Source organism: Saccostrea cucullata, unplaced genomic scaffold (assembly GCF_032062105.1).
Source record: "Saccostrea cucullata isolate Sc308-1 unplaced genomic scaffold, CSIRO_AGI_Scuc_v1 ctg9153, whole genome shotgun sequence".
Lineage (NCBI taxonomy): Eukaryota > Metazoa > Mollusca > Bivalvia > Ostreida > Ostreidae > Saccostrea > Saccostrea cuccullata.
The window spans coordinates 175-26,560 of record NW_026925628.1 but is presented as its reverse complement, the minus strand read 5'-3'; the positions used below and the strand labels follow the sequence as shown (position 1 = coordinate 26,560).

At 33.7% G+C, this 26,386-nt stretch overlaps 1 protein-coding gene across 3 annotated transcripts; it reads left to right on the top strand.

Moving 5' to 3' along the window:
- The first annotated feature begins 5,874 nt into the window (after positions 1-5,874).
- Positions 5,875-25,915, top strand: LOC134269387 (uncharacterized). Of its 3 annotated transcripts, none has more exons than XM_062751581.1 (5): positions 5,875-5,972; positions 15,039-15,251; positions 20,739-20,921; positions 23,195-23,351; positions 23,772-25,913. In XM_062751581.1, exons 1-5 carry the CDS (start codon positions 5,953-5,955, stop codon positions 23,880-23,882), a joined length of 684 nt encoding a protein of 227 aa, XP_062607565.1. In that variant the 5' UTR covers positions 5,875-5,952; the 3' UTR covers positions 23,883-25,913. The 3 variants fall into 3 exon arrangements, with proteins under 3 accessions (XP_062607565.1, XP_062607564.1, XP_062607563.1); XM_062751580.1 differs by lacking the exon at positions 5,875-5,972 and adding an exon at positions 9,410-9,800; XM_062751579.1 differs by lacking the exon at positions 5,875-5,972 and adding an exon at positions 13,512-13,653 and having other exon boundaries at positions 23,772-25,915.
- Positions 25,916-26,386: the final 471 nt, after the last annotated feature.

The following is a 26,386-nucleotide window of genomic DNA, read 5'->3' as shown; positions in this document are numbered from 1 at the left end:
CTACTTATCATGATGAAACTATATTTTCGTCAGAACAATTTGTGTGAGTCGCCGCTGACTACAGTAATATATCTTGAATTGATTATAGTAAGCACTGATCGAATATATTAAAAACACAATATATATAGAAACATATATGTTCTATAAATGCCAGGACTTATAAAAACTGATGAACATGCATAAGTGTGCTTTGAAAATTAGTTGTAAATTTATGACAAAGTGCAATGCAAAAAATAAAAAAGAATGATAATTCAATTAAAACTTCAATATTTTTAGCTTACTTTTTAAAATATCAAACTTCACATCATATGCATGAGAGTGATGTCTTAATTAATATGTTCATTTAGGCATTTAAATCAATATACAAAAAAAAAAAAATAATAATAATAATAATAATTATAATAGCACTCTTATCTTTATATAAAAGAAATGACAACAAATCATGCATGTATAATTTTTTTAAGGCATGAACAGAAGAAAGAAAGTACCGGTAATTCATAAAATGGTATTTTTTGTAAGAATATAAAACATTAATATGATAGTTAAAGATGGCAATTGAAGTAGAATATAGGGAGTTGGGGATGTGGGAAAAGTGAGATATCTCTCAAGGAAGGAAATAGGAAATCCAGTGAAGGATATGTTTCACTGTCAGAGGTTTGCTGGGAAGATTTCATGGCAGCATCAAGTAGGAATATGCGATGAGCTAAAATCAATCCAGCTAACCTCATTACTTGCTTTTGAGGCATGCTGTAGATTTGTCTAACAGATCCTTGGCTTTGTGCACAATTTGTTATTTGTAGAAAGATGTTATTAGAACAAACAGCAGTATGTGTAAATTACTGGATTCATTAAAGATAGATGAAAGTGTTAATATAAGCATGATAAGTATATGTGCACTGTGTATAGTTTATTTTTAGTGATAATTTATTGGATTTAAGCACAGCTCCAAACTGAGTTTTTAATTATTTTGTTTCATACATTATGTCCCTAAGTGTCAATCTGTTTGACTGGTAGATGAACTTTCACAATCATGTATACAACAGCTTGTACTGAAATGTCAATTACCATACAAGATCTTTTGTCTCTTTTGATGATAAAAAATGAATTGATGCTCATATTCTTTTGCACTGATTTATCAATTTTTTTCGTCATGTTTAAAAGAAATGTAAAAAGAAAAAAAATGCAGGAGATTTGAAAAAGAGATGTAACGAGATAGCGTGTGTCATGTAGATATGTTTGCTACATTTAATATGCACTTAATGCAGGTATGACATTGTTGTCATTGTTTATGTACACAGATTGAGCGATATTATCAAACATGATCAGTCTATATGTTCAAAACACCGACAACATTGTTCTCGACTTTGTTGCAAAAAATTTCAGTCTGCTCAGTTTAAAAACCTAATCTGAAGGTTTTTTTCCCTGTTGTATGGTTGGTTTTTGCCTTAACACCTGTTAATAAAATTAGTAGGGGAAAGAAATCTTCAAGCTTGACTGCTCCTGAATGAGAAACTGTAGCTTTCACTGCAGGTTTATTAGGAAACTACAAGGCCATTTGATCCTTAGGATGACATAAACTTAGCTACTAACCTGTCACTGTATCAAAGAAAGATTTGTCTAATAAAAGAAATCTAATTATTTTTGAGATGTTAAACTATTTTTATAGGGACCTTTTTAAGACTTAAAGCATGTACCTGTAATCATCTCCGTTTATCATTAAATCAATGAGTAATTAAAAATCCCTCCATGCAGAATCCAATGCATTGTACAAGCAAAATATATGTGTTCCACCCAAACTCAAAACATTGTCCCTATCAAAGGATGGCAGTTTGCTTGATGAGAAAATAAAGCATGTGCTTTCCACTTAATTGAAATGAAGTAATTAATTTTTCATTCGTATATAAACTCCATTCATTATGTTTTTCAGGTGACATTTCGCACTCGAATTTACCACTGCAATATCAATAGCCAAGGAGTGATTTGTTTGGATATTCTAAAGGACAATTGGAGCCCTGCTTTGACAATCTCCAAAGTGTTGTTGTCAATTTGTTCACTTCTCACAGACTGTAACCCCGCCGATCCATTGGTCGGAAGCATCGCTACACAATACACTCAGAATAGAACTGAACACGATCGAGTGGCTCGCCAGTGGACGAAGCGCTTCGCCACAGGACTCTGATCGCAATCCAGGGGTTTATTTATCATTTCGAATTTTGTCTGTCACATTGTACTTCATATTATATACAAAAAAACATTTTATTATTGTATCAAACATTTTTTTTTTTTATTTTGTGATGAAATGTCTTTGACAGTGTGGTTATTTTTTTTACTCCAAAGACTTTCCTTTATGAAGATTTAGTCACTTTACAAGTTTTATTTTGACAATACATGTATTTTGCAGTTGATAGGAAAATTTATTATAATTTTGACTCTATTTATTTGTTCAAAAAGATATTTACCCTGAAATGAGAATCTTAACATTCTTTTAATATCACATTTTTTGGTTGAATAACACTTTTAAAACAGAATGTTAAATTAATGAATAAAATATTTTAACATTCTGGCCATGCATCTTAGGTTTTAGAATTTTTTTTCTCTTTAATAAGTGAAGTTTCAACTTTATCGCAGTTTCAGGTGTTTTTTTTTTTTTTTTATTAATTAAATCAAATGGCTAGAATGTTTTATGAAGATATTTTACTTAAAAAAAACAAACTTAACCAATGCTTACTGTCAATGAATGACATGTACATTGTACTCGTGATATAAAATGTTTTTCTCTTGACGACAAACTGTAGAGAATTAAACAGTTTTATTCTCAATTGACAGGAAAGCTTTTAAAATGGGTATTAATAAAGAATGCCATTATTTATCTGTTTATCTGAAAGAATGCTTGAAGCATAATATCTTTTTCATTTTCAAATGAAGAGTTTTTGTTTGATACGTGTGCATGCATATTTCCATGCCAGCTGTAACTGCATACCGGTATTTGATACGTAACAACATAAGAATGCTATATGTGTGGGGGAAGTATAGACAAATGGTGAAAATGATAACTGGTTGCATCATTTTGTGATCTTGTTTGGAATTTTATGGAATATATTATTTTTTTGTTTGGTCAAGTGCTTACCTACTTGTAAGTGGTTGTCTTTTTTTTTTTAAAACTTTGAAGTGTGTATGGAATGGTATCTGATACATTGTCAGTATGTACGAGTGTAAGCATTTGAAATGAAGTCAAAACTTTTGCAGAGACTAATGTTTACTGGGAAGTGAATTTTATTCAAAATTTAAAATTATATATACAACCTGTAAGACATTTCATTTACCGGTAGTTTATATTGTTTCATTTTCTCAGGCATTTTATTACAGGATTTATTTTATGCTAACTTTATGTGGGTTTGGTCTGAATTAACGATCAAACTAGAATTTAAGTACATTGTATATAATGTACAATTTAAATTTTACATAAAATGCTTTATAATTCTATAAAAATATAAAATGGCTTCTTAGATGTTTCAGGTATGTTAAATTGTACAAGTTTAAGTGTGAAAAGGGGTGCATATTGAATGTATAGATATTGATTTTTTGCAGATGATTTTATGCCAAATGGATGTGTATGATTGATCACATGTTTTATGTGAATAAAGTTGTCTAATTGTAGTTGATTTTTATGCGTCTTATTATTTGTGGTCAGTCTGATAATGGAGACAAGCAAAACTTTAAAAAAGGAAAAGTCAATAGTATTAAGAGTAGGAACGTGGCATGTGATACATTTATTTGGAAAAGGATTTTTTTTAAAATTCTCCACTACAGAGAACTATGGGTTTCCTCTCCATATGTCTGTTCCTTTTTCTTTCCGTCTGTCCCACTTAATTTTTCAAATTTATTTTCTAGGCATTTTCAGCTTTTGACTTTTATTGTACAAGTTTTTTTTGGTTAAATACAAATTTGCAAGTCACTCCTTCTGGATGATTTTGGATGGAATACAGCTCATTCCAGTAGAGGACTCCCCAATGCTTGTGAAACTGGAGGGGACTGTAGTTTTCCTCCTCCGCTATCTGTTTGTCCGTCTGTCTCTCTGTTAACTTTTAACATTTTTGATTCCAGAACCACTGGACCTGGCATAAAGCATCGTTGGCTTAACGGATTTCAAGTCATTGGCCACAGCTTGTTAATGAAAAAAGGTGAAAATTTTAATGGATGCATGCGCAGATGTAGAGGGGGATGGGGGTCCGGACCCCCTTTTAATTTGCAGAGTTATTTAAATTTATATACTAAACCAACTAAATGTGACCTTGAAACCCCCCTCCCCCTACAAAATGCAGACCTCTTTGAAAATGCAGAAATGTGTTCAGTTGAATTGAAAAGTCATAGATATACATGTAAAGCTTTAGAAGTCAATATACTATATGTATATAGGAAAACAATCTTGTAGAAGTTTTTTTTCTGAATTGGGGCAAATTAAGATGTCAGATTAATAAGCAAGCATCCGCAGATCAAATACATCAAGTTTTTCAAACTATGCGCTGCACGGCATAGAGTGGGGTTACAGTTCTGAAGTACAGCTAGGCCAATACCCACGAATGATCTCGTTTGTTAATTGAACTTTTTGGGTTTAGCTCTTCTAAGTTATTCTGAGGATTTCCATACGAATCTTGTTAATTTGCAATACTTTATTTGTAGTTTTAATATTTGATTTGGATGAGAGGATGGCAGATTTTGAACATAACGCATAACCACTGTTCAGTCTTTAAAATGAAAATAATTTAAATATGTCCTCCACTGGGATAAACTACTAGTAAAATATTTTCTAGCATTTTTAAAATCTCTTTATGAAAGCTCGGATATTGAAGGTAAATAACGAAAGGTAACTCAGTGACAAATGGATGGTGTAACCCCCACCCCCAGCTATTGAAATTTGTTATTAGACCTGCACAAAAACTTATCAAAAATACAAACGATTTCCTAGTCTATCATTCTCAGTTATATTTCGTTATCTGATATCATTTTCCGCTTTTGTTAAGATTTAGAGATTGGCCCTGTACGGTATATAAAAAAAATTAACTGCCGTATAGGGCCAATTTCTGCCCCCCCCGGGGGGGGGGGGGAGCTTACACCATCCATTCGCCAGGTGGTGCCTGTGAGCATACTACATATACACCATCCTGGTCCGTGTAATACTTAACAATTCAAATTTTTAAAATGATTTTGAGTTTAAGAATATTAATTCAAAATTTTAACTTTCAAAAACTGATTTGGTATATTGAAATTTAATACTTTAGTTCGAAAATCTAGATTTTCAAATTTCCAAACAGGTTTTAGAATTTTAAGTGTTTAGATTTTTACCTTAGATATTCAAAATTCGACTTTCCAAAAAACTAATTTTGTATTTCAAACTTTTTAGTTTTTAATAGGTCTACCGTTTCTTCAGAAAGTTTACGATTAATAATCTAAAATTCAATAACATTTTTCGTCTTTTGATTATTTAAAATCTACTTCGAACTTCTCAATTTCAACTTTGGAACGTTTTAGATTTTTAGAAATTTAGAAGTTAGATTCAAATATTATAATTTCAAATAACCAAAACATCCTGAAACCAATTTTTAAGCGTCTATCACTATATGAATAACCTAACAAAAAATTAATTTACTGTAAACAGCTGGTAAAAAGAGTTTGTAATATTTGATTTTAATTATGGCATATCTATACGTGTACATCCCGCAAAACTATCCAAAAATGATGATTCCATTTATTTTTGTAGTCCCCGTTTAGCCCTATAACAAATGAAGTCAATTTTCCCGCTAAATCTTCGTTACTGGGTCGTTCTGCGTAAACATAATTTCGGAGCTCGTCGGACTGATTCGTCGGGGAGACAGCAAAGAACCAAGAAAATTAAAGAACTGAGAAGGTCTGACACCGTCTGTCATTCAGACATGAAAGATCGATTAGAATACGATGTCAGTGAAACAAGTAAGGTAAGGACAATATAATGATCTATAAATTTTGACGCAGAAGTGTTTAAAAAATGTTAAAAGAGAGGCGCATGGGAATAGTAAAGGCTGAGAAACGTAGTTCGAATTATCTCAGCAGAGTTTACATGTTGACTTCACCACAGGTAGGCCTAATGTATCAATGATAAGATTTCAAATAGATGAAACATAGAAAACTCTTAAGATAAATGACATTGAAAAGTATTAATGTGTGTGATTAAATGAAGCCAAATTTTGTGGTTGTGAGGTTTAAATATTTTACCACAGGTTTAAAATCACATCTTAAAACCATATAGGTACATGTGGCTGGGTCTTATTGTTAATGTTAAAAAAATATGTATGATGTCTTATATTTTAAAGAAAATTCAAATTACATGGGCGTTGGAAGCAAATTGAAAGTGGGGGGGGGGCTAATCAAAAGTGGGGGGGGGCTACACCAACAAAAAAAAATAGATCCCAATTTTCAATGCCTATATAATGTCTATTTTTGCAAAAAGAGTGGGGAAGGCTATGCTCCTCCCCCCCCCCTGGTTCCTACGCCTATGAATTATAGAAGGCTACACTCCCAGAAGACACCAACCCAGGCTCTTGTCTGGCAGGTCTTCACCTGACTTCCAGGGCATGGAACGACACCAAATGATACGAATGTTATTGACCTTGTATTTTAAGAATGTTATTGACCTTGTATTTTAAGCCAGGTCCTCGAGCAATCAAGTCATGTAGAAAATAATGATTGACCCATCTCTGTCTTCCCCAAAACAATTGGCATTGGACAGGATCTATCACACCTGATTATAGTGTTAAGGGGCCATGGTTCAAATCCTGGTTTGGACCATCACATTTATCTTGTTATGTAATTTGGTGTCATTGACCAGAGCTTCCCTGGTCTTACAGGTGAAAGTCTTGCAAAGGGCAAAAAGAATGTGAGTTACATGTAATTGTGTCTATTGGGGTGAAGACATTTTAGAAGGTATGAATAGACAGTCAGACAGACATTTACATATGAGTTGAATTAAGTTTTGTATGGGCATTTCTATGCAAATGAGATTTTCAAAGAAAAATTTTGAATTTTATTATACAGGGTTTATATCAAGCCAAAGTTACAAATACTTTATTTCCAGTGTACCAGTACATGTATTACTGTTAACCAACTATAATTCACGTCACTTTTATTCTCGATTTTCAATTTGAAATCAGTCTGCAATGATTAATGTTTTTGACTGAGGAAACATTCTCTACAAATACTAAGCAAATTGATTGGTTCGCGGAAATTAATATTCGCAAGTTAAAGATTTTTCTTGCACACAAATAAAACTTAGTTTACAGTATATCATGATAGTTGCACCCCCATCAACAGTTGCTATGCAATACTATTATACAATTAATTACCCCTTGTGAGGTCAACATGGTGAAATAAGGACCCGAGACCTGGCCCACGAGGTGACCTGACCTGACCGAGGCCGCGGAGCGGCCGAGGTCAGGTCAGGTCATCGAGTGGGCCAGGTCGAGGGTCCTTATTTCACCATGTTGAACTCACAAGGGGTAATTAATTGTTTTATTATACCGATATATATTGAAAAAGTATGAATCTCTAACCGTTACCAATTCTTTCTTTGATCGGGATCGGGATTCGCTACAGACCGGATAGTAAAGTTGTTTACCTTGACGTCTGCAAGTTGTGTAAGTTTTTGCATCATGATTTACTGATTAAAACAATATTTGGTTGATAGCGAACACATTGTTATAACTAACGATTACTTTTCCTTTACACAGTCAAAATCTAACACAGAATTTAACTCTTTAAAGAGCCGCCTCTACATTCTATTGAACTGAATTGTCAATATTGTAATGATATATTGTAACGATAAAATTTTACCGTATACTGTATGGTAATGCGAAACAGACCATGCACTATTTTAAAAACATGTTGTTTTTTTTCGAATAATTATTATTTTATGCATTAACTTCACTCAAAAACGAATTTTTGATTAAGCGGTCATTTTTAGCGGTCATTAAAAATAATGACCGGGTCATTATATCCCACGTGCAATGATTCCTAGGTCAGTATAGCTGTAAACAGTACCATTTGGAGTCATTGTTGTGTTTTAAAGTTTTTTTACCAGCCAATCAAATTTGAGTATTATCAATAGAGGTATAATAAATATGTATAGTCAAAACACAGTTTTAATAGTCTAATTGCTGTGTATCATAATAACATAAACAAGTACATGTAGTATTATTTTTACTTAAATATCATCCAAGTTGAAAAAGAAAAGCTATAGATTCATTTTCATATTATATTGTGGATGACACATGGGTTCAATCAGCAGTGGAAGATTGGTCAACTGGTACAGCACCTGGCCAAAGATTCTGGGGTCTGGGTTTAAAATATGGTCCAGTCTGTCACATTTTTATTCTCCCAACCTGTTACAATACATGTGTTGGAATATAGCAGGGTATATGTAGGAGTTGTTCCTCTTGATATCAGTTCTATACTCTGTAAATTGTTCAGATCATTGCATGATCGAAGTTCATTTCTTTTAATTGTAGTTGTTTTATCAAAAGAGGTCAAGGTACTCATTTTTCAGTCATGGTGAGTAAATCTAGAACCTGGTTTAATAACATTGTTAATGCCCTACTCAGCTTCAAAATTAATTTTTGATGCTTTTTTTTTTTTTGCTCAAGATATGTCATTAGATTGTGACAAATGAGATGTTGGCTAGTTGAGAAGTATCAATTTAACCAGAAAATTTATAAGTGACTGCAATCAAAAAGAAATCAACACAGACATAGCATTAGAAAATTGAGCTTTAAATCCTTTGGATTCATCTCTCTGAAAGAAAAGGTCTAAGCATTTTGGATTTCAGCATTCTTTGTAGACCATGAGCTATTTTAGATACGTACAGTCTTTAAGATATGATGTCTCAACGTGCCTTTACAATAGCAGATTTTCAAACTAAAGAGAAAACAATTTTAAAAAGATTCTTAGTATCTAATTATTTATTAGATCCAATTCATAATTAAGGTGTTTAATTTAGATACAATTTCCTGTACAGACTTTTTGGGATATACCAGGTATTTATATTAAGTAAATATCCAACTTTCTCCTGCAGGGGTCAGCTAATTTTATTTTAATTAAAGGATAATTCTCTTACTTTGCCATCACTAAATCAACAATCAAATGTTACTACAAAAATACCGGCTGTGTATAAACCGTGAATTTTAAATTAAGTTCTTCACCGTTTTTAATTATCGTAACCAGATCCTCTTCCATTCTGATATGAATACTCCTTAAGACATTTAACTTAAAAAATCATCTATTCCAGCTGGCAGACTATAGCTGGTTCATATAACAATTGGCTTAATATTGCACCAACATGCATAAACAGTTATTGTTAAAAAATGGAAACATCAATATTGCCATTTCGGATCAATGTGGGTATTGAAAGGGAAAAAAACTGAAAAGGGTATCGAAGATTGTGTTTGTTTTGATTGTCGATCAATGGTTAAATGATCGTTTTCTATGGGGATTCCTAATTTGTGGTCTGTGACTCGGATCGTGTTCTTGTTGTTTAAACAATTCGTCTGATAGTTTTGAAGTAACGGCTAGCAATTCAAGATTATGGTCATCTTATTATGTGACACTGGATACACACATATGGATTAAGCTTACACAAAAAGTATCGCTGATCCAAAACGCAGGGGATGTTATCTTTTAAGAATTTATATGAAATGAAAGATATCTGACCAATATTTTGAAGTGTGTTTGGAAACAATGGATTGGACGTAAATAATGTTGCCAAGAAAAGCCAGGTAATTTATGCAATTTAGTTAATATTTACAATGATGTTGGAAGGAATAATTAATAAGATGTAAGTTTGAATGACAAATTGAAATTAGCTTGGCTCAAAGAAGAAGGTTACAAGTATAGAATGGTAGTGTATGTCCTATTTGTAAATGATCAGTTTTCATTAGCCATTCAATTATGCGTAATGAATTACCAGTTCATTAATGGTTTGCGGAGTTAATTATTGCCATTTTTAGCTCACCTGAGCCGAAGGCTCAAGTGAGCTTTTCTGATCAAAATTTGTCTGTTGATGTCGTAGTCGTTGGTATTGTCGTCGTTGTTGTAAACTTTTCACATTATCGACTTCTTCTCAAGAACTACTGAGCCAATTTCAACCAAACTTGGTACAGAGTATCCTTGGGTGAAGGGAATTCAAGTTTGTTCAAATGAAGGGCCACGCCCTTTTCCAAGGGGAGATAATCATGAATTTGTTAAAAATTAATGGCATTTTTAAAAAATCTTCTTCTCCAGAACCGCTGGGCCAGGAAAGATGAAACTCATGTGGAAGCATCCTCAGGTAGTGTAGATTCAAGTTTGTTCAAATCGTGACCCCCGGGGCAAGGGTGGGGCCAAAATGGCCGACCCAAGTTTTACATAGGAATATATAGGAAAAATCTTTAAAAATCTTCTTCTCCAGAACCACTGGGCCAGGAAAGATGAAACTCATGTGGAATCATCCTCAGGTAGTGTAGATTCAAGTTTGTTCAAATCATGACCCCCGGGGCAAGGGTGGGGCCAAAATGGCCGACCCAAGTTTTACATAGGAATATATAGGAAAAATCTTTAAAAATCTTCTTCTCCAGAACCACTGGGCCAGGAAAGATGAAACTCATGTGGAATCATCCTCAGGTAGTGTAGATTCAAGTTTGTTCAAATCATGACCCCCGGGGCTAGGGTGGGGCCAAAATGGCCGACCCAAGTTTTACATAGGAATATATAGGAAAAATCTTTAAAAATCTTCTTCTCCAGAACCACTAGGCCAGGAAAGATGAAACTCATGTGGAATCATCCTCAGGTATTGTAGATTCAAGTTTGTTCAAATCATGACCCCTGGGGCAAGGGTGGGGCCAAAATGGCCGACCCAAGTTTTACATAGGAATATATAGGAAAAATCTTTAAAAATCTTCTTCTCAAGAACCACTGGGCCAGGAAAGATGAAACTCATGTGGAATCATCCTCAGGTAGTGTAGATTCAAGTTTGTTCAAATCATGACCCCCGGGGCTAGGGTGGGGCCAAAATGGCCGACCCAAGTTTTACATAGGGATATATAGGGAAACCTTTTAAAATCTTCTTTTCAAGTACTTCAAAGCTATGATTAGTGATATTTATATGGAATCATCCTCAGGTAGTGTAGATTCAAATGATGAACGCCTGGAGGGGGGGATAAATTCAAGCCCGATGTGCTCAGGTGAGCGCTGTGGCCCCTGGGCCTCTTGTTTTAAAGTTGTATGGAAGCTTCCAATAAAATGACCAAAAGTATCCAGTTTTTAAGAATTAAACTTTTATTATTAGAAATGCAGAAGTAAAACATTTGAGATAAAAGAAATGAATGTAGTTTTGGGATGGGATCTATATATTCATGCATGGCAAGTTATTTTTTTTTTTGTCACGTTCAAGTCCTGTTTGAATCTGTAAGTTGAAATGGATTAAAATTATGCTTTGCAACAAACCTATTCATATACATACAGCAGCATAAAAATTAAGTGGGGGTATTAATCAGATTCTCTTTTTTCTGTCCCGCTGTCAATTATTATTCTCAAGCAAGAAATGTCGGGAGTTTTGCAGTTTTCTTTACTTGTGCATATTAATGTTGCAAACTATCAAATCAATTGTGCATTGATGCAGAATGTTTTTGCAGACACAACAATAAACTTGTAAATGAACTTCAAATTGGAAAAAAATTATTTCTGCCAGGCCAAAAAATTGTCATACCTTAATTACTTCTAGATTGCACATGTACATAATGATATTGAATATTCCATGTCAAGTTCATTAAAATTGGTTTGAATAATCCATATCTCTGATGTCAAATTAAGAAGAATGCATGTAAAGCTTGGTACTTCAATATACTAGCGACGTAAATCATTAAAATTTGTCAAAGGTCATACATATGTTTCACAAAGGTCAAGGTGATTAAAAATCTTATCAAGTAAAGAAATCAGAGAGTTTCAAAATTTTTGTCCCCCGCTTGAAAAGTGGGGGATATTAATTTGGGTCTGTCCGTCCATCTTTCTGTCTGTCTGTACTCTGTAATGCTTTCGTTTCCACACGATATCTCAAGAACCCTTTGAGCTTTCGCAATGAAATTTTGCATAGCAACTCCCTATGGACTAAAGAAGAACCCTATTGATTTTGAGGTCAAAAGGTCAAAGTTCAAGGTCGTAAATTTATACATTCTGTCTGTATGAAACACGTACTATCCTTTCCGGGCGATATTTCAAGAAGATTTTGAGCTTTTGCAATGTAATTTTATACCAAAACTCCCTAGGACCTCTCTCAACCCTCTCAAAGTGTCCCGCCCCTTTTGTTTTATTAGTATATATTGTATTACATGTTGCTATTTTTAGCACAGGGGCATGAGGAGAGTTATTACGTATAAAACAGGTTCTCAGTGGACTTTATTAATATTCTTATTACATCTATTAGAACTGTTTAATAAAGGTTAAATTAGACAACTTGCATTGTGTAAAATTTTGACAATATATGTATATTGTAACTAAGATTTCACTGAAAATTAGCACCATCTAGAGTAGTCTAAAATATACTATGTTTTCCAGGCTTTATATACATGTATAGCAAAATTGTAAAAAAAGCCAGGGAAACTTCAGATATTTCGGACTACATCTAGAGATTTTTGTCATGTTATATATGAACACCTCTGCATTTTACACTACTTTTAAAAATTTTCAAAAGTGAATTTCATTTTGGAACAAACACTCAACCCTTGTAGTGCCTGTGGGTATAAACCAGTTGATTTATCTGTAATATTTTTAAAAGTTTTCCTCTTTACAGGATTAAGATAATGCCTCCTGACACCATGAATACACAAGTTTACCTACTTTTCTCATATGTTAGGATTTAAATCTATACATTCACAAAGACAATAATGATCTAAGATGGCAGATTTTAAGTCGTAGTTCTTTTCATGTATAACAGATATGGGTCAAAAAAGCTCCTCTGTTTTAGGACTGGCAGAGTGCACTTCATTTAGCTCAACATTCCTGTAGAAATTGACATTGCTATCTTTTGAAACAATCAAAATGTTGTATTTAAATTTTTCAGCTTTGAAAAATGTCCTAAGCGCTGCTTGGGGAAATATAGGAATCCAAGTCTAGTTCTGGCTCCAACATTTTTATTAATGAATAATATAAATACCTGACTTGATCCGACTATATAGACCAAAGCTGACTAAATATTACCTTCCAAATCAGGCCTTTAATATCTGATTATTAAAAAGTAAAGTACTGTACAATGGTTATTGGCCTCACGCATGGCAGCGGTTTAATCTGATTCCCTGGGCAAAGACATTGTTTGAAAATTGAAATTGTTTCCTTTCAACTTCATTTAAAAACCTGTTTTTACCATCAGGTACCAAGGCAGTAATTGTAAGAGAAGAGATATTTTATTTCACGTAATTTTGGGCATGATTGGTTCAAATTTGTAATGGTGTCTCCATGTATTTTTTAATGTGAATATGAGAGGGATTTTATAAAGTGTTATGAAATCGGAGTTTATGATTAGAGGATTTAGTGAAACATGTTAGTGGCAGCGGCCCCGACTGTTGAAGCAGATCCATATGGTGGTAACCATAAACTCAGGTACATTGTCTACAGAAAAAAAATTCTTTCCGTATTTAGATAATAGATATAAGATTTTGTATATGGTAATATGGAAAAGATTTTTGAGGGCAACAACACTTGAAGATTTAATCAAATTTATTGATTCAATTAACATGATAATGAACTTTTATGGGCAGTAGAGTTACCTCTAAAATCACTTTTCTTCATTTTCCATGCTAGATTAAATTTCTTGCTTCAGTGATTTTGAAATGCAATTGTATCTATGCATTCATGATTGGCATGAACTTACTTTATACTTGTAACATATCATGTTAAATAGGTACAACCACATACCTTTGCCAAGAAAGTTTGGATTTAGAGATTATTTATTTTCTATATATATTTTGCTATGCTGGGTTGTATTTGTAACTCTATGTTCAATATTTTTTCAGTGAAATTTAAGGCATAATAAGTATCCATGGGTAACTGCATTACTGATTAATTTTTAACACATTTTTAGGTATGTGGAATAGATAAGTTTTGACTAAAAAAAGTTGGGTTTTTGGAAATGTGCACTTCATGAATGCATGTCCCTTAATAGTTTATGCTCTAAGTCATATTATATCGAGAAATTTTCTCTTGTGATATATCTGTTGAAGTATATGTTTACCCAGTCTGAAAAGGTCTTAACGTGAGTTGATTTTGCTTTATAAACCACTTAACAGTGACAAAGTAAAAGTGTAGGTTAAATATCAACATTGCGACATATTAGCCCTAAAGAGACGGAGGTTTCAGTTCAACATTAGAAATAGGATTATAAGATCTAATGATTTAAAAGTGCCTTAATCATAAAAAGCTAATGATGTACATATGATCATATAGTAAAGATATTTTTTCAAGTCATATTATTTTTTATTTGTATGTTCTTGAACATGTACTTTTAAATGTCCTCTACAAGTTAAAGTAATTTTATGCAATTCTTATGCCTTCCTACCACTACATGTTTATCAGTAGAGGTAATATATGACCTGCATATAATTTAGAATCTTTCAAAATGTCAACCGTCATCTCTTGTAAACATACCCTTGCCATGAAGATTTGAGGTCCGTTACATGTACTTTTCGTCCTTGTCATAAAATTTCAAGTGTAGTGATAAATTGCTATCATGTATTTGCAAGGTAAACAGGTATAAAAGGAAGCAAATGTGATGCACAGTACCTATATGTACAGTAAAACCTCATTATTTCAAACTTGATTTGACTGAGAGAAAAAAATTCAAGATATCCCAGTATTTGAGATATCAAGTGCTAACTGCTTAAAAAGAATTAGTAGTAAGGACTTTCAATTCACTTTCTACATAGTCCTGGTATTCAAGAAATCAGTGTTCAGGATACGAAAGTTTAACTGTATTGTTTTTGTTACAGATGGTCTAAGACAGCCCGCAGCCTCCCAGAAAGTACCCGACGTCCACAGTTAGCTCGGGAGTGGACCTTCCATTCCGTGGAAGCGGAGGATTTTACCAGCAATGTGGTGCCTTACAGACTCCCCCGAATTGACACACCCAGAGAGGCCTTCGGCAGGTTTAATTGTGATCCAGACGATGTTTGGAGTCGCTATGGTTACCAAAATCAAATAAGGTATGACACATTTTAGTGCATGGGACTTCTAAATCTCTTTGACATATCCATGATATTCAATATATCAGTGTTCAAGATACTGAAGTTTAACTTCATATACGTATAAACAAGAAACATACGTATATTGACGCAAGCATCAAAAATCGGCCGCAAACCAATTGGTCCTTTCAATGAAGCAATAAGAAACTGGAATGCTTGATCTGTTATTAAAATATCTTATATATCGTATAATCCCTATTAACCGCCCCGGGCACTTAGAAAATTGTAAAAAGGGGGCGGTTATTTTTGTATTCTCTTTTTGATATTCAATGTCAAATTTTAACTTCAAAAAATCTTTTGAAAAAAAAATAAATACAAGGAGTCATTAAAATAATGTCTAACTTTACTGAAAGTGAAGAAAATCCACCCAAATTATGCTAAATTATTCATTTTCCACTGAGAAATTGGATAATAGACAAGTTTCATTTTCACTTTCTTCAATTTGGTGATACGATTCTAGTTGATTTTCATCACTGTACAGGGGGCCCTTATTTCCTGACAATTGAAAAAGACCTAAGGGGGCGCTAATAGGGGTAGGGGCGATTAATAGGGATTATACGGTATTTATCTGTTAATTAATATATCCCTGTGACACTGAACATTTGCATGCGACTTTACAGGATTTTCTTCAATACATAATACATATATACATTAATACATGAACATATAATGTATTAGCAAAATACTCATAGTCCTCTGCGTCTCCGTGCATGGTTTGGTACAAACCAACTCTGTCGGAAGTTTGATATTTTTAAAGTAGTTTTTAGCTCTACTGGTCAGAGACCAGAAGAGCTTATGCGATAGTAAGGTGTCCGTCGTCCGTCCGTCTGTCTGTCTGTCCGTCTGTCTGTAAACAATTTTTCAAAACGCTACTCCTCCTACAGTTTTGGTCTGATTTTAATATAACTTGGCACACAAGTAGACTACACTAAGATACATAAAATAGTGCATCGGTTTTTGATTTCGATGGACGGTGTTGCCGTGGTTACTAAAAATAGAATTCTCTGTGAAATTCCTTTAAAATGCTACTCCTCCTACAGTTTTCATCTGATTTCAATATAACTTGGCACACAATTAGACTACACTAAGATACATAAAATAGTGCATCGGTTTTTTATTTCAATGAAAGGTGTTGCCATAGTTACTAAAAATAGAATTTTCTGTGAAATTCCTTTAAAATGCTACTTCTCCTACAGTTTTCATTTGATTTCAATATAACTTGGCACACAAGTAGACTACACTAAGATACATAAAACAGTGCATCGGTTTTTGATTTCGATGAACGGTGTTGCCATAGTTACTAAAAATAGAATTTTCTGTGAAATTCCTTGAAAACGCTACTCCTCCTACACTTTTGTTCTGATTTCAATATAACTTGGCACATAAGCAGACTACACTAAAATACATAAAGTAGTCCATCGGTTTTTGATTTTGATGAAAGGTGTTGCCATGGTTACTAAAAATAGAATTTTCTGTGAAATTCCTTTAAAACGCTACTCCTCCTACAGTTTTAGTCTGATATTAATATTACTTGGCACACAAGTAGACTACACTAAGATACATAAAATAGTGCATCGGTTTTTGATTTTGATGAACGGTGTTGCCATGGTTACTAAAAACAGAATTTTCTGTGAAATTCCTTTAAAACGCTACTCCTTCTACAGTTATCGTCTGATTTCAGTATTACTTGGCACACAAGAAGACTACACTAAGATACATAAAATAGCGCATCAGTTTTTGATTTCGATGAACAGTTTTGCTATTGTTACTAAAAATAGAAATGTCTGTGAAATTCCTGATGGCAATGGCTTCTTTTCTCATCCTTTGTCATAAGTACAAACCAGTAGAGCTACAGTCTCGACAGAGACTTCTGGTTACATTTAAAGATTAAAACTAAAGTTTAAACTTATCTTAACCACAGAGATACATAGTTTTGCTTTAATAAAAATGCAACAAATATGTGGGGCTCTTCCCTCACTCTCAGAGGATGTTACCCCCCTCCCACTCTCTCTAGATCCGCCACTACATTTCTCCTATTTTGTGTGAGATGTGGCGCGAAAAGACTTGGCATACTGTAAAATGCGCTTTATCCTTATCTGTTGGAGCAAAATCTCGTAATATTCTGTCTGATAATAAATTGTCATTCAATCATTTTCTTTCGGAAATGTTTAAATACACGGCATTTTAAAATATATTCAACAAATCCTGTTTAAATAGAGAAAGTAAAATTGTTTATACTTGTATACGTATAACGCGGTCTTTGCTTTAGACCATGCCCAAAATGTGTACGTGCTTATTGTCTCCGCACATCGGTTATGTCAGCTGAGTTTGTCAATCAAGATTGGATGAAACATTTACCATTCTATTATATGAATGTTCGATATTTTTATTTAAATTGTTTTAATAACTCCACAGAAACACACGACGACTTAAAACTTTCATATCAAATAACTGACCGCCTCCTGGCGGCTGGTAAAAAGAATGTAAGGCACAAGGCATTTTATTTATGAACTTGGGATAAAACTTTAAAAGCATAGAAATTTTTGAGTTTGAACTTTTGGGTCAAGTACTCAGGTCTGACTTCTGCATATTTGTTGTGAGTTACTGACTCATTATCATATACATGTACAGACCCTAAATATGTCATTTTAATTCTGGTCTTTGACCCTTTGATTTGTTTTCATCTAGATCACAGAGACATGTTCATAGATTGATTGATTGTATGTTGTTTAACGTCCCTCTCTAGAATTTTTCACTCATATAGAGACGCCACCACTTGCATGCTCATGGAATATGTTATAATCTTAATATAAATAATAATAATTAATAATAATCTAGACTAATAATTATAGATTCTATATCATTCACAAATATTTTTCATTGGAAAAATATGAAAAACTTTTGAAATAAAATCCCCACTAATAAGTTCAAGGCTAATGCTCTACTATTTTAAGAGGGAAAATGTAAAAAAGGGTCTTTATCTCCTGCAAAGAAAGTGCAAAACACAAACGAAAATCAAGGCATACTTCTTTGTTGTTCTTTAACAAGGAATCTATGTTTAGGTTGTTGGTTATGCCAAAGCATTAATGATTTGGAACCATAAGATAATTTGCATAATAGGCAAAACCTGTAATGCACAATGTATTCTATGTATTCAGCTTTCGTTCATGTCCGTGGCTTACCCAACAAACTAGACATTGATTCTTTATTAGTAACATTTATGTGTGAAAGAAAATAAATATGAAAGGAGGCATTCCGTGCTAAGGATAAATAACACACACTTTTTTTTTCAGAATCAGCAATATATTTATATTTAAAATTGGTAATCTGAATAATGTTTACCAAGTACAGTTGAACTTTGATATCTCAAATACAGTGGATATGTCAAGTTGATTGGAAAGTTCCAAACCCTTTTTTAGCTCACCTCAACGAAGTTAGGGGAGCTTATGTAATACCATCGGCATCGGTGTCCCAGGTTAAGGTTAAGTTTTTTGGAGCAGTTTTCTTTTTAAGTACTTCTATGTACTATATTGATTAGACATGCATGGAAGATGCTTCTAGTGTGTACCAGTCAAAGTTTCAGATGCTGCAATATCAGCAAAGGAATGACCAGGTTAATGTTTTTGGAGCCGGTTAACATTTTTGGTGCAATTTTTGGTGTAGGTCTCATTTCCAAGGAACTATAAGCCCTATGTTAACCAAACTTGCATGAATGATACATCTAAGGATGTATACTACTTGGCTTGCTTCGGATGCTGAATCTTACCCTTTTCCCTTTGAGTGAACAGGTTAAAGTTTTTGGTGCAGGCCTCATTTCTAAGTAGCTATAAGCCCTATGTTGACCAAACTTGCATGGATGATACATCTAAGGATGCGCACTGCCAGTCTTGCTTCAGATGCTGAATCTGACCTATATTTTCCGGTTAAGTGAACAGGTTAAAGTTTTTGGTGCAGGTCTCATTTCCAAGTAACTATGAGCACTATAAGGGCAAACTTGCATAAATGAATCATGATCTAAGGATCTAAGGATGCATACTGCCAGGCTTGTTTCGGATGCTGAATCTGACCCTTTTCCGGTTGAGTGAACAGGTTAAAGTTTTAGGTGCAGGTTTCATTTCTAAGATACTATGAGCCCTATAATGACACATAATGACCAAACTTGCATGGATGGTACATCTAAGGATTCATACTTCCAGACTTACTTCGGATGCTGGATCTGACCTACATTTTCCGGATGAGTGAACAGGTTAAATAAAGTTTTTGGTGCTGGTTTCATTTCCAAGTAACTATAAGCCCTATGTTGACCAAACTTGCATGGACGATTCATCTTAGGATGCACACTACCAGGCTTGCTTTGGATGCAGAATCTGACCTATATTTTCCGGTTGAGTGAACAGGTTAAAACTTTTGATGCAGGTTTGATTTCTAAGATACTATGAGCCCTATAATGACTTAATTTGCATGGATGATACATCTTAGGATGCATACTACCAGGCTTGCTCCGGATGCTGAATCTGACCTACATTTTATGGATGAGTGAACAAAGTAAAATTTTTGGTGCAGAATTCATTTCCAAGTAACTATGAGCTCTTTAATGACCAAACTTGCATGGATGATATATATAAGGATGCTCACTACCAGGCTTGCTTCGGATGCTGAATCTGACCTACATTTTGTGGATGAGTGAAAAGGTTAGTTTTTGATGCAGGTTTCATTTCTAAGTAACTTTGAGCCCTATAATGAGCAAACTTGCATGGATGATACATCTTAGGGTGCACACTAATGGACTTGCTTCGGATGCTGAATCTGACCTATATTTTCCGGTTGAGGGACCAGGTAAAAGTTATGGGTTTATAGTTTGAAGTTTTTATATAAGTGTATTCCAAAGTATCAGATCAAAATTGCATAAATATTTTCATTTTGGGATGTACACTTTTTGTTGGTTAATTGTTTGACTTTGCCTTACCTAAAGACCACATTCGTTGAGGTGAGCTCTGTAATCTCTGATTACCTATGTTCTTTACGTATTTTACCCTGGATATCTTGAATCATTGAATATCTTGTTTTTTCCTGGTCCAATCAAGGTCAAGATAACGAGGTGTGACTGTATAGTAGGAGAATTTTTTTTAAAAATTGACATATTATTAAAAAGTTGAGCAAATTTTTTTTTCATAGAATTATATAGAAAGCGACACAAAATCTCATATCTAAGCACCATAGAAAACTTGTGATTTCTCTATATTTTAGGGTTGTGTTGATCTTAGATTCAAAAGGGGAAAAAAGGGGGGGGTTATCCCCCAAGTGCCTGTGTGCAAACTTTACATTCAAGTCTTATTATTGAGAAATCAACACACTCAAATGTCAAAGAAATATTAAAGAGGAAACAGTAATGTAAATAAATATTCTTTCATTAAAGACATGACAGTAATGTTAACTTGTGTTTTGTAGAATCCCTGGGGAGCTGGGTCCAGTGGTGCGGATGCTGAATCCTCCCCAGACATATGCTCAGGCCGAGAGGCAGATGAACCTGGTGGTGCCCAAATTCAAAAACGCTGCTATCACCCCCACCATGCGCCCCATTCATTGGACCCCTCCACAGAAAGATATTGATGATGTACAGGTGTATAAAAGGTATGATGGACAGGAACATTGTTCGCGTTTATCTTTCATATGGAATTAGCCTACTCCATGTTTAAAAAGTTTGTGTATAGTTCTGGTAAGATATTTTAGATATTTTTCTTTGTAAGTTTTGATCATCATCTTAGTACTGTTCAATGTTTGTCTTGAAGCTAAAGTTAAACACAGTGTATGCTTAGTATTCATTCTCTCTTTCCATTCCTCGTAGCTGCAGATCTGTAGCTTAATTGCTAGTCTGAAAACATTGGGATGGACAACCAGAGAGCTAGTGTCACCCATTGAAAAATGTATATAATTATTGAACATCAAAAATGCTCTGTTTCTCAATTTATTTAAGAGTTTTTCATATTTGCAGCTACGTCCCTTCCTCCTTTCCCCATATTAGCATTATTTTAGAAAACTTATGAAATTAAGGCAGCTTTATTTCCATGTTATGCAAGTAATCTGGTTGAACGAATCAGATGATTTGATGGGAATTTTGTTCTCAGTAAATCATTAAGATACATGTACTAGTAAGTAAAGCTGAATGAAAGTTGAGGAGAAAAACTTAACTTTTGAAACTAGCACCACTTGTCTAGTGCTTCTTTCTTGTATTAAATTTTGTTTAAAATACCCATTGTCAGATGATAGCTAGTTATTCCAAGTTTGTGAAGGCACTCAGAGTTATCCTCCTTTAAATACATTCAAATACTTGAAACGTGGCTTAATCTTCTGATTTTTTTTTTGCAGAAAATTGATGAGGTACAAGAAGTGAGAGCTTCTGTCTCTGTATTTTCAGAATTTCCCTCTCTCAATAATATACTGTAAATGTATTATATTTAGCGTGTACGATATTTGGTGGAAATTGGTTTTTGAACAAGTTAGCGAAAATCTGATTTCACACATTTATTAATATACTTATTTATGACTATATGTGAAAGACATTTACCGTTGTACTTGAATTAGCGGAAGTTTCTCTCCGCTAAAAGCGCTAAATAGAATACACAACCAAATGTAATACATTTACAGTATTCACACAATTCTTATATTTATGGTATCCCAAATGAAGTATAAAACTGTGTCTCAACCTTATCTATTCCAAATATTCTGCAATTTTTTTTATTAATCTAGCTAGAAACATTGTAAATAATTTTGTAACATCTATAAAGCTGTTATAATATCCATTTTCTATCTATCTCAGCATATTATCTATTCATACAAATTGATTATGTATTCAAGCGCTATTGTATATGTGATTTTCAAGATACATGTATTGCAGTAAAATATATTTCCTGTTTACTTTGTACTTTTATGAAAAGAAAGACAATTCTGCCTACTTCCCCCACTCCTAGTTGGGCCAAAGTATGGCAAGGTGGTTATAATCCAATTACAAAGAAAAGCATAACTGTTTGTAGTGTATGAGACATTTTTCATCAATTTTGTTGACATTAATTTTAGAAGTAAGTGTTGCTTGCTGCACTGGAATTAGTGGTAATTTATGAGCTGAGCAGAAAAGCTAATATGATGCAGCAGTTGCTCAGTATAAGGCTTGGATTCTTTGTCATTTTTAACCCAAGGGCAGGTTTGCTTGAAGCCCAACTTTGCTAAAAAAATAATCGTAAGTTTGATTAAAAATGTTTCTGAAGGTAAAATTACTGATCTTTTTGTAGGATAGTTCTGCCCTAATTAAAGGATATCTTGACCAAAATATCACTAAAAATGTGCCGTAATTGAACAAAAACTGGTGTCCTGCAATATCAAGAAGACATTTCTATGAAAATTAATCTTCAAAAAATGGACACAGACATTTACAACAAGTTTTCTCTTGACCAAATAGCTAATTTTCCCCAAAAGAAATCATTATTGTGAGCTTATCAGTTTGAGGTGTACCTTAATTCCTTTGACCCTAGGCTGTTCATATTTTCAAACTATCCACTAGATAAACTTTCATGCCAAATCAGGAAATTTGGCACCTAATTACCTTAAATGGACTCTATTTTATTGAAGTTTTCCTTCCTTAAACGGTTTGACATGTGAAAGGCCTCAAATGCCAAATGGCTACCTGAGTGCTAGCTTGCTTGGCTGAGAAACGATATAATAACATCTATATTAATCAAGAAAATCTCATTGAATTAAACCACACATATTTAGACATCAAGTATAATATGCATTTTGCAAAGTATTAAGCTAAAGGATATGTTCAATTTCAAGATATATTAAGTGTAATGTAATGACTTGTTGAAATATTAATTTTCATGCTTTCCAAGTTTTTATCTTTTCTGTTGCAGCATGATCTCTGCTGTTCGTAACAAGCATTTAGAAATTGAGGCGAATCGTCCCGAGCCAACTCCATCCCCCATCTCCCGCTGCGACTCTCCCGCTAAATCCGTCAAAAGTATACACTGGATGCTGGGAAGCAACAAGCACCCTACATTTGACGTAAAGGTAAATTGTCATCATTTAAACAGTTTTTTCAAGCTAATTCAATCACCTCTTTATAATTAGAAACATTTTTTCAACATTAAGGAAATTATGACATATTAAGGTTTTTAGAATTAAGTTTTCTGTTTCATTGTCAACATTGCATATGGCACGTACCTGGGGAAAAAATTCAAAGGTGAAATATTGTTAACAAAAATCACTGTCATCTATCTGGGCAAAATTTAATCTTACAAGTGCTTGAATTGACTTACAACTTTTAAAATACAATTAATATCTTATATGGTTTCATTATAGATCTAAGGGCAGATCACTCCCATTGCATAGAAATAACATGGAATTAGAATTCTTTAGTAGTGTTTCTGTAGTCTCAAATATGAATGATATAAATTTAGCTATACTTATTCTTATTTCTACACATTTTAGGGTAGAGGAAGAAACCAGGGGCCTTACTCCAGAGAGTTCACAGTTCATTGCACTGCCCCAACTAACTGGATGAGGATGAAGTGGGGGCGGGCTAATACAGTGTATCATTGATGATGTTTTTTCCTGTTTTCATCACATCTGTACAGCTGCACAAACATATTTGAACCTGTGACCTTGCATATGTAAATAAAAGTGCCTCCCTGAGAAACGCCCAGGAATCTCTGACAATTTTTATGGTCTTTCAATAGTTTTATTGCGTCGATTCTTGAAGATATATAAGAATTGTGTTTTGATCAGGGTTGGATAGTCTTAAGGCTGATACAGTGTGATACGTCCATACCAGTTATGGTTATATGATGTGGACATGTAATCCTTTTTAATAATTACTCACTCAATCAATGTATACTTTAAATGTATTCTATTAAGCATGTACTACAATATTTGGCAGAAATTGATTTTTGAACAAGTTAGCCAAGATTTGATTTAGCACATTTACTTTTGTTTCTATCAAAGACAATCATGATTTTAAGGCTGTACATAAAACATCATGTCTGCAGATGTAGCATCAGCAGCTATCAGTATAGTATATTGTAGCTGATATGATATCCGTAAATGTGACACATGTTATCAGTAAAATTGACATAGGTCATACATGTTTTACATGTTAAATTTCTATTGTTTTTTTTTTACATTGTTAGGACTGTGATATTGTATTATAAATATGTATATACTGCAGTATAATTTATTATTTCTTTAAGAACATTGTTTTGTTACTTGAAACTGTATAAAATATGCCATTAAAATGGCCGGAGATGAGATTTTTAGCAGTAGTAATGAATATTGTTCTTAGTGCTTGTATTAAGGTGTCTGTTTAGATCTGTTGTCTGTGACAGTGTTGTGAATGTATCTGAAAGTATATGGATGGTCAGCTGTTCGTAGCCACTATGTTTTTTGTGTTGTGTATACTGCTGTTAAACTGAGGTTTACAGGAAATCAGTAGGTCAACTAGCTACTTTGTTGTTAACCAGACACCTGAACTTGTTTTTATATTCATTTTTAGATTAATTGGATTTTATTAATTTTTTTAATTGATTACTTTAAACATGGGGAAAATATATATGTCATAATTATAATGGTTCAAGCTATCTTACAATCTAAGAATAAAATCATAATAGCAAGTGTACTTTGGCTATAATTATGAATGCTGAAATTAGTGTGAGATTAGGTATAGAAAAACGTATAAAAAACGTATATAATGTACCATTTTACAAGAGCTTTCCATATCTGTTTTATATAACAACTGTGTGCAGGAATTCATTTTATTTAATTATTGAATTTTACATTTGTTTGTTTGTTTATTTATTTATTATTTACCTGTATCTATTTTTTAGCTCACCTGAGCCGAAGGCTCAAGTGAGCTTTTCTGATCACATTTTGTCCGTCGTCCGTCCGTCTGTCTAGCTGTCCGTCTGTCTGTCTGTCTGTAAACTTTTCACATTTTCGACTTCTTCTCAAGAACCACTGGGCCAATTTTGACCAAACTTGGTACAAAGCATCCTTGGGTGAAGGGGAATTTAAATTGTTAAAATAAAGGGCCAAGTCCCCTCACAAGGGGAGATAATCAAGAAAAGACAAAAATAGGGTAGGGTCATTAAAAAATCTTCTTCTCAAGAACCACTGGGCCAGAAAAGCTGAAACTTATGTTGAAACATCCTGGGGTAGTGTAGATTCTAAATTGTTCAAATCATGACCCCCGGGGGAAGGACGGGGCCACAATGGAGAATAAAAGTTTTACATAGAAATATATAGGAAAAATCTTTGAAAATCTTCTTCTCAAGAACCACTGGGCCAGAAAAGCTGAAACTTATGTGGAAGCATCTTGGGGTAGTGTAGATTCTAAATTGTTCAAATCATGACCCCAGGGGGAAGGGCGGGGCCACAATGGAGAATCAAAGTTTTACATAGAAATATATAGGAAAAATCTTTGAAAATCTTCTTCTCAAGAACCACTGGACCAGAAAAGCTGAAACTTATGTGGAAGCATCCTTGGGTAGTGTAGATTCTGAATTGTTTAAATCATGACCCCCAGGGGAAGGGCGGGGCCACAATGGGGAATCAAATTTTTACATAGAAATATATAGGAAAAATCTTTGAAAATCTTCTTCTCAAGAACCAATGGGCACATGGAAGGATCCTGGGGTAGTGTAGATTTCAAAATGTCTACATTATGATAAGTGGGGTAGGGTGGGGATGCATTATGTATTACAAGGGGCGAATCTGGTAAAGAACAGAATGGTCAAAGCTTCACAGGTGAGCGATGTGGCCCATGGGCCTCTTGTTATTTATTTTCTGTGATAATGAAGGTTATGATTCTTATGTTTTCCACAAACCACTCACCAGTATCTTGGTACATATTTATGCAATGCATTGCAGAAGTCTAAAAAAAATACTTGGTAAATTTTGAATTCTTTAAACCATATTTTAACTGAAGTGGACATAGATTATAAACCAAATACTGTTGAGCAAAGTCCTTATGTAACCTTTATTTTTCTATTTATCTTATTTTGAATTTGTATGTGATGTACAATGTAAGAGCTAATATGACATAAAAATTT

What these genes read in the sequence shown, in the direction of transcription:
- LOC134269387 (XM_062751579.1), top strand. Translation starts at nt 13,592, where the DNA reads ATGTTAGTGGCAGCGGCCCCGACTGTTGAAGCAGATCCATATGGTGGT. An exon ending in GGTGGTAACCATAAACTCAG is followed by an intron (nt 13,654 to 15,038) that starts GTACATTGTCTA and finishes TTTTTGTTACAG; the next exon opens with ATGGTCTAAGACAGCCCGCA. An exon ending in ACCCTACATTTGACGTAAAG is followed by an intron (nt 23,352 to 23,771) that starts GTAAATTGTCAT and finishes TACACATTTTAG; the next exon opens with GGTAGAGGAAGAAACCAGGG.